General features: G+C 39.3%; 1 protein-coding gene across 1 annotated transcript in view; it reads right to left on the bottom strand.

Annotated features, from left to right (window-relative positions):
* The window catches only part of larp (La related protein), a 120854-nt gene that overhangs the window by 88509 nt on the left and 19160 nt on the right, over positions 1–13185 (bottom strand). The window contains exons 2-3 of the mRNA XM_074110017.1: positions 2190–2322; positions 1293–1366 (exon numbers count right to left, since the gene is read on the bottom strand). Coding sequence (XP_073966118.1) covers positions 1293–1366; positions 2190–2322 — 207 coding nt within the window. The remainder of the gene's footprint in view (positions 1–1292; positions 1367–2189; positions 2323–13185) is intronic.

The following is a 13185-nucleotide window of genomic DNA, read 5'->3' as shown; positions in this document are numbered from 1 at the left end:
TATTTGCATGGCGGTATATGGACGCCTTTCACACAGAACGCCGGGCGCGGGGCGGGTCGTGCGCGGGCCCGCGCCCGTCGCCCGTCGTCACAAACAGCGCGAGCGAGCGCAGTGTTACCCAACTCTCAAAAAATATTTATCCCTAAGGCTTAAGTTAAAAACCCCCAAAAACTCGTTTTTAGTGAAAATGTTCACTTTAAATTTGAATATTTCGCAAAAAAAATACTGAATCGAAAAATCGTCTTAGTAACCCCCTAATGCTTTTAATTTAAAAGACCCTACACTATAGGGTTGGATGAGAAACTATCTATGGGAGGTACCCAAAAAAAATTTTTTTTTAAATTTTTACCATTTTGTTGGGATAGTTTTCATAATAAGTATATCTATGTAAAATTACAGCTTTGAAGCCTTGATAGTCCCTGAGCAAAGCCGCGGACGGACAGATAGACTGACAGACAGACAGACATGGTGAAACTATAAGGGTTCCGTTTTTTCCATTTTGGCTACGGAACCCTAAAAACTGTATTCATGCGCAGTAAGCATCATTTAGGCGAGAATAAAATTTATTTATTTTATTTTTTAATTAATTTGATGGTAAACTAAAAGAAAAATCTGTTATTTTTTCCATTGACTAGTATAAGCTTATCTATTTCTTAAAAAAAATCAGCCATTTTAAAATTTCATTCATCGCACATATTCCATAAATTGGATTTAATTAAGTAAGTAAATAAAGTTTGACCTTGGTGCGCAAGCGCGTTTGTCGTTTTCCACATATATCTCGCGGCACTGTATAATTCTGTGTCGAGTGAACAAAAATGTCGTATCTATTATTGGTTCTAGAACTGTTTTAATTTGTACTCCAAAAGTCGCCAGATACCTAAACCATTTCTGTCGTCAAACTTTTTGCGGTCGCTATGATTTAAGCAAAAGTCGTCACTTCTAGGGACTAAGTCACTAAACTGGCAACATTGATAGCCGCCGCGGCCCGTCGCGGGTCCGACCCGCTCTCTGTGTGAATACAACGAACCGCGCGGCTCACGCGGCGGACACGACCTGACCCGCGCACGCTTTCTGTGTGTTGCCCTTTTTTTTTTTTTTATCAGACTGTAGGTACATATGGATATTATTTGTATTTAATAGCAGAACCGTCGCTCAATGAAAGGACTTGAAAACCAAGATTTTTTAAAACGAAAACTTAAAAAAAAAATACGAAAACTATTCGGGTGTGCCGAACATCGAATTGTCTCTTGCCACATGTAAAAAATGCTTGATTAAAAATATACATCTCTTACCTTTTGGTTGACCTTGGGAGCTTTCGGCACCTTCACTATAGCTGGTTTTGGCGGCGGTGGGGCCACGACGGTTTCTGTTGACAACGCACAGATGTTAGAATACAATAGTTGCGCATGCGTTGAAGACGTCAAATCAACAATAGGTAGTACAGTGGGTGCTGTGGCTTGCAATGAGTAGACAGCAAGGTAGGCAGCGCTAGTGCTGATGGCGCGCTGCTGCAAGCAAACTACCCTAGAATCGAGCCAATGCACGCCAAAAAGTAGGCCAACCAACGCTACGACTACGAACCGAAGAAGAAACGTGAACTGGAAGAAGAAACGTGGACTGCCAGTGGATGAAAGTTGTCGTTCATTGTGGTGTTTCCCTAGTTGAGCTAGCAGCTCGGCCTTTTGGTAATAGGTCTTTGCGTCTATTACAGACGATTTACGGTGTGTTGTCTCGGAGACAATGGCTATACAACCTTGAACCTTGAATGCATTCATGCATTATCATCATATCAGCCGTAGGACGTGTACTGTTGGATATAAGCCTCCCCCATAGACCGAAGTAACTGGAGTGCTTCGGTTGGAAGCGGTCTATATCCTCCGTGAACCTGCGGTTTTAACTAGGTTATCCGTCCCCTTTGTTGGTGGACGTGCTTCGCTGCGCTTACCAATCCGAGCGAAGAATTGTAAATACCTTTAAGCTCTTAATTTGACAAAATTAAATAAAAAAGTTCATAATTCAACCTCGTCATGACGTGGCTTTTTATTCTAAAAAATTCTACATTAAAAAAAAAAAAAAAGCAAAAAGCTAGTCTTGAATCATGTTCATTGTGGCTTACACTGCCAAATGAAGGGCTACATTTTCCTCGCAACACATCCCCGCACATCTCTGGTATTACTTGTACGTCTCACCTGTATGCGGCACCGGCGCAGGCGGCTGCGGCATCGGCTGAGCGCGCCCCTGTTGTTGCGGCTGTAGCGGCGAGCGCTTCTCTTCCAGCGCCGGCGGCTGGGGCGGCGGCACGCCCGTACTGCCTCCTCGCACCTGAACAAAAGTCACTTGTTAAAGAGAGACAGAAACATTAGGCCTACGGCACATAGATTGCACGTAATAGTGACGTCGTCATTTGACGCTTTTGAAGGGATGGAACTGAATTTCGTAGTGCAGGCACACAGTTCTTGTCAAACGCGAAGGCGTTCAAAATCAAAATACACCCTAAGACCATTCTATCAAGCCCGACTAGGTTACATTTCGTTTTGTCTCGGAGTTCCAATGCCTGCTTTCAGGCTCCATGATCAGAGAAGGGCTACTACGAAACTCGAAACTCGAAGTTCGTGTCGTGCGATCCCTCTAACACTTATGCTATTTAAGAGCGTTTATTACTGCTAAGCTGGCAACGTTGCATTTTTGTTAGTTTTTCTCGATTATTCCATAAAAATTGAATGAAAATTAATAATGTTGTCTGATAGAACACTTCTTAATAAAAAAATTAACAAACGGACCTCACGATAGTAACGCCATCTAGCGATCTGTGAAAACCCTCATTGGGTGAAAGTCAAATTAAAAGATTCTGTTACATACATAGATAAAAGTAAAGGTAATAAGAATAAATATAAGCGTGTTAATGTCATAAAAAAAAATCAATTATTCGATTAACTTTTACGATTATGAACATGTCACGAGATCCAAAGTGAACATAAAAACTATTGATTCTAATTAATCAGTTTTCCTCGTAGCTGTTTTCTATTTAACTATGTCGGATAAGTATAAGTTAAGTACCTGAATGACCGAGCTCTGCTCGGGCTAAAACTCGGTACCAAGCGTTTTCCCAGAGATAAGACCAAGCGAGATCGATTTGTCATCCCCGAAAACCCCTACATACCAAATTTCATCGAAATCGTTGGAGCTGTTTCCGAGATTCTGATAATATAATATATACTATTAGACAAATAGATTTACTTGATAAACACTGATGTGTTTATCAACCTTTTTAAAGGGGGGACCCCCTATTACTTCCTTAACACTATCTACGGACTCGTAGAAAATTTTTACTCATATTAAATGATATTGTAACGGATAACTCACGTCTTAAACCGAGTTTAGCGCGACATGTTTCGGGCTATAAATTTTTACTTCTATATATTTCAATTTTGTTTTAATTTGTGGACCCCCTGAGACAGGACCACGGCCCTCGGGGGTCCATTGACGACAGATTTTATTTACCAGTGGTTTCCAATAAACGAAACTAAGTCTCAACAAGGACCAATTTTAGAAATCTTGTCAGTCGATAATGCCATTCCCAAGTAGTCAGTGCTGAATTAGGGTACAGTTAAAGTACGACATCTATAGGTAGAGCCACGAGAGATGAAGTGAATGATTACACCCACAGCAAAAAAAGAACTGATTGCACAAAAGAATAAATTAAATCCTGCTGTCATTAAACGACATGTTCTGTGTGCGTGACCTCAACTCTGGTGGCACTATCTATAACTTGTCGACGCGGATTTAATGACAAAAATTACAAGGTGGTTATAAATATAGAAAACGTTTTCTCACTCATTCATTATTTATCCAATCACATTGATCAGCGCCATCTATTCGCATGTCGTAAAACTAAAACCGATACATGTACATACCTACACCTTTCTACGTTACCATACAAATGTAACAAGTTAAAACTGCAGTTGCAGCGACCGAACAATTACTACCGGACCTACACCGAAATCGAGTTTTAGCAGAACCTGTTTGCCGGTTTTCTGTATGAAAAAAGTGGTTTGACGCGTGGCCCAAATCACAAGATCGAGCTAAGCCGCCGTACGGCTAAACCGCCGCGGTTTTAACCACGTGACTTTGTGAATCAAGTAAACTTAAAGCCGCCAGTGCGACCGGTTGCATTAACTTACTTGATCCACAGAGTCGGGCGGTTAAAAGCCGCGGCGGTTTAGCCGTAGTGCGGCCTAGGTCATAGAATCTGTGGCCTGTCTAAAGTGCCAGATAAACGTAAAGTCATCAGCACCATAATCTGACACAACAAAACGTGCATAAATATCTGGTACGACTATATCTGGGGCCGGTAGGCCGTATAAGATATTTTTGCAAGCTCCGCTGGGGCAGATTCAGGCGACTGTAAAGCTTTTTCTTTCGTTCGGTCAAATTCGCTAACTTATGACACTCAAGCAAAAAATCTCGTCGAGCCATAAGTATCAAACATGCTCGTATATTATTTGACCCTTTAGTATTTTATGTCAAAATAAACAAAGCTTACAAAGAATAATGGACAAAATACGTAAACGGTAATTTGATATATAAAAATATTTTTCGGTCAAACTATTGATTACATGAACTTTGGTGTCGACGAATCGCGCGTTGACAGCGCGTTTTTCTTTCAAAGTTGCGTGAAATAAAGAACTCGCAAGAAGAAGAAAGAACTGGAGGAAGTAAGTAGTAAACTTAGCATAAACAAGACTCTCTTTAAGGCTGCGTTTCCACCAAAAATGTGCGAGGAATGTTTTTTTTATTATTCGACTGGATGGCACACGAGCAAGTGGGTCTTCTGATGGTAAGACCCTCCTTCCCCCCTCCCCCTCCTCCTGGTGAGTCTTGATGTTTTTCATGAACCAATAGAAACGCCGCATTTACCAATCCACGCACAGCACATCTCTGGTGGAAACAGATAAGCGAAGCAAATGAAGCGCTTCTATTGGTTCATGAAAACACATTCTCGCACATCTCTGGTGGAAACGGAGCCTAACTTTAAAAAAATAATGGTGTTAAATTGTTCAAATCAAATACGCCCTGAACTCCTTACTCGTACCAAACACGCTACCAATTTATCAATTCGCGAAAACATAACCAGTTCCACTTCCACGAGCAACACTGAGCAACCCACTACTCTATCTCATCAGCATAAGAACTGTATCTGAGATAATTCGTCGACAGTTAAACCGACAGAGAAAATATTGCGCGGTTTCTTTTAATTAGGTAACCGAACCGCCCTGCTATGATAACGCGAAGCGTTTACTGTCCATTGCGCGGCTGAGACTCTTGTCGCACAATGGCTACCTCGCAGAACACGCAATGAACAAAGAAAACGCTGTCCACGACGTTTATCGCGTGTGATCGTGGCCACGCCGTAATTATGGTGATAATTTGGAATTCACTTTACTTGAATGCCATCCCTTGTTTGATGATAAGTCTGTTATATCAGCTCCAGCCAAAAGGCATCTACTGTTGGGTATCTTCAAGAAACCGACACTACACTAAGGCTCTACAAAATAAACCACAAAGCCCAATATTCGCACTAAGTTTTATAGCTCGTCCATTATATCCGGAGAGCTGAGGAGTGGAACTTTAGCCGTCTTCCTATGGTCAGTAAGGTGGTCAGTTTTTGTTAGGTCGGATCCCTTGTGCTGTGCTTGTTTTGTCGTACGAAGTACACGAATACACCTAAACTAAACATGGAGTATATTGGTTTGAGCACGCATGTCTGATCTTAGACCACCATCTTCGCTTACCAACAAGCAAAATTGTGCTAAAAAAACTGAAAGAAAACTCGTTAGGTTAGGATCCTATTGACCCACCTAAAGCCATAAGAATTGGTAGACCGGACACTCATAATCAATATATCACTGCTACATGCGTGCGGTCAAGGTCCCCTTGCTCTCGCCAACCAACCTGTAAATGTCTATACAGAGCTAGCCCGCCTAGCACCACTAAAATGCAGTATGTTACTAACGTTACACGGAAAGGAATATGGTCAAACAAACCGTTTAACTGGTTTCCCCAAAAGCCTTTTCACAATAACTGGTGCTGCATTGTCATCCAATGCTACCTAACAGCAATTTAAGTATTATCCAATGACTCAATAACTGCCTACGACAGACAGTTGCATTCAGTACATGGATGACATCACCCGCCATACCGGTTAGATGGTGGCAAAAAACGATACACGTGGAGAGAGCCAAGTGAAACAAAAAAAGTTTACAGACTAGAATTTTCAGAACTGAAGACAATGCAGTGTGTCCTTGTTAGCTTATGCCATCAATTAAAGGAGAAGAAGACAAGATAAGCGTTAATGCTGTGCTGAATGAAGCGAGGGAAGTTCTGGATTTAGAAATGAAAGGTAACTGCTAAGAATTGATTCTTATCTTAATAAGTTTCACGTTTCACCAGAACCCCGTCTGATGGCAAGCGAAGATATATGTAGTCCGTTTGCGAAGTAGATGCCCTTTCATCCCAGATTTGAAGAAGGCCAAATCGTAGAATACAGGGAATAGAGATGCTGCAGGGTTGTAATAACGTATAAGTTCTATTCCGATGATATTCTCCAAAAATAAAAAAGGTTACTTATGTTATTTCGCGAATGGATTGATCCAGAGCGAGGGTGAGCTGTCAGATAGGTTGCTCAGCAAGGAGGTTTTACTTAGCATGCTCAAGGGAGCACCTATTGAGCTGAGCTCTGACTTCGGACGCTAAGCGAGCTTAATGCAGACTTACATGCTACATTATCATCTAATCTGACGTCTCCTAACATTGAGCAGTTGTCAAATTGAGCTCATGGAGCTCAATTTGACAACTGCTTAATGTTTATAACTTATTCATCTAAATCTGATACAGTCCATTATTTTCACGGATCAGTGGTTATCGCAAGACTTCAGGCTGGTGCAAGCGAGACGGCGAATCATGAATAAATACTGTTGCTACGTTTTTTCGTCAGAAAAAGCTATAAGTCTTCAGTTTTTGTTGGACTCTGTGCGGTTTTGAAACCAGCGGGAACGAGTTATATTTCTAAGAACAGCCGTCACTTCTTAGCAGGACTCTCTATTAGTGTTCGTGGTTGCGCATAATAGATTGATTGAGAGAGAAGCGATTGATGTTCAGTGAGTTGAGAAGAGAACTGCTCTCTAAGCGAATGTTCTTTTTATTCGGCCGATTAGAACAGTCGTAGCAGCTGATAAAAAGAAGCAGAGAAAACGCAGAAACAGATTATACTAAAAATGCCGCAAAATCGATGACGTATGAATTATCTTTAGTATTACTATTACATAACAATATGAATTTTACATGTAGTGACGTAGTAACTTAAGTAGAGTCCATGTGAGAATCAGCATTTTTTTATAGGAACTGTTATATAAATAGAACAGCACTTTACTTCTTCTTCTATGCTACAACAGAGGATAATAGACAGAGTGTATTCAAACAAATTTGACGCAATATTGTGTTTTAAATTAGTGACTATAGTGACAGTAACGAAAAAAGTGGCGCCCTCTCATTTACTTATAGATTTCATCCGACTGACACAAGCTCCGCTGATTTCGTGGCCCGACTGAAGTAATACAGTCGAGTTTGGTCTACATCAATAAAAAAAAGGCTAAAATGGCCGGCGCTTTTTGCCCAATATTAAAGAGGTCGACGACTCGTTACATGGGCGATGTTTATTGTGAAGGATAAAATAAAATATGATTATAAAATAAACTTTTTGTAATGCTGGAGCCAGATCTGCGTTAGACATCAAAAACGTACAGTTCTAACAAAATTATAATGACTATAGACATACATATACATATGTGTGGTGTTATCGTTTTATGGTTGGAGGCGAAAGAGGTGCGCGCACAGTAAATACGCGCTAATTATGCGCACTGATTTGACGCTATATTATTTTCTTTCTGTTAAACGGTATAGGGTGAGGGCAAAACGAGACACCGAATGCGATCGTGAACGCCCGTGTGTAAGACAATAATCTGGTGCAGTCATGTGGGAACAGAGCCTAGGGCTAGGCTAGGGGGTGAAGCGGCCGTAGAGTCTAGTGATCAAAATCTGGTAGCAAGAGGCGAGAAAACCAAATTTAATAGACGCGCTCCCGGAAATAAACTGTACTAATCATCTATAAAAGACACTTGTTCGTTCTAACCCAATCAAAGTTCAGGCTGTAAACAGTAAAGCAAAAAATTAACTCGAGTTAAATAGCAAAAAGAAGGCATTAGTCATCATAATCTCATAATCAAGCTATTCTATCATTAAACTATTTGGACGACATATTTACGATTAGATCTATCTAGGGTGGTATTGGTATATAATCCTCTTCTAACCTCTAACTTTCGTTCTTGACTTATGAAAACACCTTTGGCAAATGCTTCGTCTTACGAAGATCCTAGAATTTCACCTCTAACGTCGCAGTACGTATGTCCCCAGCTATCCCTATGAAATCATTACTATATATTTTAATGCACGCGCGAAAAAACATTAAATTTATCCAAAACCACTTGCTAATTGCTACCTAACCTAACTAATGAATAGCCTGGCTAGCGCATGAGTGCGCAAAATCAAATCCACCGCTAACGCCATCTGTCGCACAAGCCCGGAACTAACTCGAGCACAGACAACACGACATCCCACAGAGTAGCACGGGGGATTTTATTTTTTTAATATTGTACATTTAATAGTATGATCGATGACTCCGGAGTGCGTTATCAGTAGTTTATCGCCCAAGGCCTGACCTAATCAGTTAGTTACGAATTACGTTAGCCATTACATTTCTTTAAATCCGTTACTATCCTGTCACTAAGCTGCATTTGTTGTTGTTTTTTTTTACAGATTTGAACCATTTTTAGGGCTCCCTACCTCAAAACGTAAAAACGCAAACCTTATAGGGTCACCTTGTCAGTCTGTTTCTATGTATCTCCGTGTCAGTGTCGGTCCATCTCTCTCTCTATCAAGTAGCCATATAGTCTAACGACGCGGCACTCGCAATCGCATTCACAATGTTTCTACTCTTATCCTGCACCGTGTAGCAGAAAAGTGATGAAATCGATTGTGATTCCAAGTGTTATAGACAATACGGCCTCTGCGACGAGAGCTGGAGTAGAATCTTGTGGTCGCGGTTGGAATACATTTTCAAAACCTTGCTATAGTTATAGTATATCCTCCTGTGCCCGAACTTTTTTAACAGACATACTTAAGACCTGGACGTGGTTCACCAGCTTTGTTTATTTCAAAATTCTTAAAATTCTTTATTTAATGAACAATTTATACTTTATATTATAAAGTACATTCGGCCGTTATTCTTAGTGTTAATTGATCCTTTATAAACTACGCGAGGGCTCAGGAGGATAGATAGATAAACTTATAAACAGTATAGATAAATTAACTTCAAAACTAGAATAGCAAATTGCCGCGCCTACCCTGCAGGACCAACTTTTCAATACACAGCGAAAGAATCCTTTTAACGTCTACAGTTCTGCAACACAACCCAACAAACTTTTCCCTTCCAAGTACCCCTAGCCTACCGAGTAAATAAAGACAACACTCAAACAATTTGTTAACAAAACATTTTTCTTTTAATTTTTAAATTGAAAGCATTTTTCTGGCGCAGCTCCAAAAATGGACAAACAAAAGGACTTCATTCCTTTACAGGTTATTAATTTCCACGAATAACGGTCTAGCTGTGAGCCAAAAAGTAGAAATATTTAACAGCTTTAACAGTGGGTGAACATTCCATATTTAAGGCTGAACAACTCCTAGTGACCTTATGCATACAATCAGACAAGGTCACCTTTTCCAGTGCGCAATACCTACCTAGTATTAAACTAAGCCTATCCCAACAGCAGTTAAAACAGAAAGATGATGATGAGATGAATTTTATTGTGTAACAGCTACCGTCATCCCGCAGGCAGCAATAGAGTGGCCGCTAGAAGTATATTCTAAAGTATCAACATAAACCAGTTCCTCTCCATTAGTTCGTAGTTCCAGCACCTCCCGATAGAGCGCTCCGTTGGCTTTCTCAACGCGTGACAGCTTAAAATCACGTGCCCTGCCTCGTCATCTCCTGAACCGTCACCTTGGCGACAGAAATCGTGCTGCGCCCCCCTCGTTAATATGCTTTGTTTGGCCAGGTGCTAATTGAATGGGCCTAAATAAAATTGGCGATTGAGGAAAAACCGCTATTTTGTATTCTTTACGAGTGAATTTTAAAAATGAAATTCAGATCCATACGGAGCAAAAACATTTTTATTTTATTTTATTGTAACAAAGAAGACATAGGTAATTATAGAAGCCTTTATATTAGATTTTTGGGCCAATCAACTTTTTTACCGACACTAATCTGTCCGCGACATTTTTCAAACAATTGCAGATTTTTGTAAGTAAACATGTTTTTTTTTTGTAAATTAATATATGGTGTACATGAATGAATACATGTCATCCTACGTAAGTTCAACTTATTAAACCGCGAAATATCTTGTTGGAAGTACGATTTTTTGGTAACGCTAGAGACAATATTCGTAACGCAGGAGACGCCCAAAGTGTCGGTAAAATAGTTGATTGGCCCTTTTACGTGGTTGCATCTAGGTTATTTTATAAATGTACAGCATATTCTAGATTCAAAAAGGTTAATATTAATATCAAAATCAAGACGCTAAATTGCAGACCCAAAATTGATACATTTAGCGGCAAGAGCTTCAGTTACATAGACCATAGATTACTTTTGAACAGATGGTAAGCTACGACGCAGATCATTATTAGGTTCATCCGCATTCTTTCTGGGCAGTGGCGCGAGGGCGGGTAACAAGATCTCCTGGCATTTCGTACGTAACGATTGAGCGGAGAGCAAAGCATTGAATCTCGCTCCACTTTCATCGGGATGCCCAAAAAGTTGTGCCAAATTATACCCGGGTTTATAGAAAATTACTTGATCTTACAACTTTTGATTACTTAATCAATCATATCATAACATTTAACTAGTCCATCAACCGGCGAAACCACTGACAAACTCCTAATGCTTCACCTGAGAACACTGATGAGAAATAGCTTCAGTCCAATTTAAGCAAACACAGGACAGAAGTCATCTCTCCTGCCGATCTTGGCGCCGCGCCAGATCCGAACGGTCGTGTGTGTCAACGTCTCCAGTTTATTTTCTGTTTAAGGATCGATATTTACATACAGTGTCTTTTTAGCTAAAATATTACCTAGTATGAAAGGAAAAACCAGAAATGAGTAAATTTGAAAGTTTATCAAGCAGTACCTGGAGATTCGGGCCTTTTAACAATCTCTGATAAGTTGTTGATATTTCATGTGACATTATCTGCTATGCCGTGATGGTGTCAAAGATATAAAATTGAATAAATAAATAAATATCACGGGACAATTCACACCAATTGACCTAGTCCCAAAGTAAGCTTAGCAAAGCTTGTGTTATAGGTACTTGGCAACGGATAAATATAATTATATAGATAGATACATACTTAAATACAAATTAAACACCCAAGACCCGAGAACAAACATTCGTATTTTTCATACAAACATCTGATATATAACACAAAAAACAAAAATAGTAAAAAAGACGTTCCATTTTCAAACTGTTAACCATCAGGAGATTCGACTCCTCTCAGCAAAAATCCTTTTGCGTCAATTTCAAGTAAGTTGCGGCAAATGGAATGAATAAAAATATCCCAATATAACTAAGTGAAATAACCCTACAACTGGCTACAACAGTCAAATAAAAAAAAACAAAAACTTCTATTTAAGCTTTTTTTAACGAATGCAACATCAACATCACAAACTATTCAAATTCGCAGGCAACGTTGATAATTAAAATTTGGCGCCATGCCATTGTCAGCTTCTGTCTGATCTCAACGCCGTGCACGTAACGACCAATAGCCTTATCATTTCACAGGAATTCAGAATACTTTGCGGGGAAACTTGGTAGTAGTTAATATCTGCACCGTTTTTTATTGGCAATTATCTTTAAACTATGTTACACTATGCTACGTTGAAATGTCTGACGCTGTCGCCAGTTTCTTCATATTCGCGAAAGTAAGCCTAGCTAAGGATCATGCTTTTCATATATTAATAACCAATTAGAGTGCGACAGCATGATAGACTTGCCCGTATCACTGCGGAAAACCGCTGCGTATCAAAAGCAGAAGTGATCACTGTGCTGGAACAATTTGCGACAGCATGGAGAAATGTTAAGCAATATATATTTCGTTGACATTATTTAAGTTTATTCTTCAGATAAAAAAAGCTATTTGGAATATCTTAAGCACACAGCTTGGGGGTTTTTTTGAGGTCAAAGGAAAAGTTGTACGATCAAGGCAAATTAAATACTTACAATTACCATACGAAGATTCAAAATATTTCAACAGAATGGGTCGTTATGATAGCACAAGCAGTGGATATATTTCGTTAATACATATAAGCTTTTTCTTAAGATGAAGATAAGGAAAACTATTTGGAACACATCGAACACACAACTTTGGGGGGTTTTGGGAGCTCAAAGTAAATGTTGAACCATTAAATCAAACTAAATAATACAATAACCTATAGTCAACTTTAACAAATTTAACTTAAGTCATTAACTATACACATAACCAAAGGTTACATAGTATCTTTCTTAATGCCTAGAACGGTAATGGATTTGAATATTATCTGAATTTGTATGACGTTTCCATTAGTCGTCGTTTGCGTTACTTTGTACAGAGAGCACGTCAATATATCATAATTAGGTTTTACATCAAGATCTCTAACATAAAACTATAGAGTATTCCGTCAAGCTGATAATTTCAAGAGTAGGCAACCCATAACAGTGAGTCACTGGGCGTTAACAATAAGAACTCGGACCTATGGAATTTGGCCACGCTAAGTCAGCCATAGTTGTTATCACGCTACAAAAGTTAATTAATTAACTAAACTAACAATACATTAACTAATTATTTGCTTTCAAAATGTCATAATCACTGCGTATTTTTAAACAGACCTAATACACTAAAGGTTAAAAAAACCCGATACCAAATTTAGAAGATGCAAAGGAAAGATAGAAAAAAAAACATTTATTCGTGACATTTCAAGTTTTTTGAAATAAAAGAGAAAAACAGAAACATAAGAGAAATTGACACAAAATGGTCTCATGTC

Source organism: Choristoneura fumiferana, chromosome 30 (assembly GCF_025370935.1).
Source record: "Choristoneura fumiferana chromosome 30, NRCan_CFum_1, whole genome shotgun sequence".
In the NCBI taxonomy this organism is placed as follows: domain Eukaryota; kingdom Metazoa; phylum Arthropoda; class Insecta; order Lepidoptera; family Tortricidae; genus Choristoneura; species Choristoneura fumiferana.
This window is presented reverse-complemented; position numbering and strand designations above follow the sequence as displayed.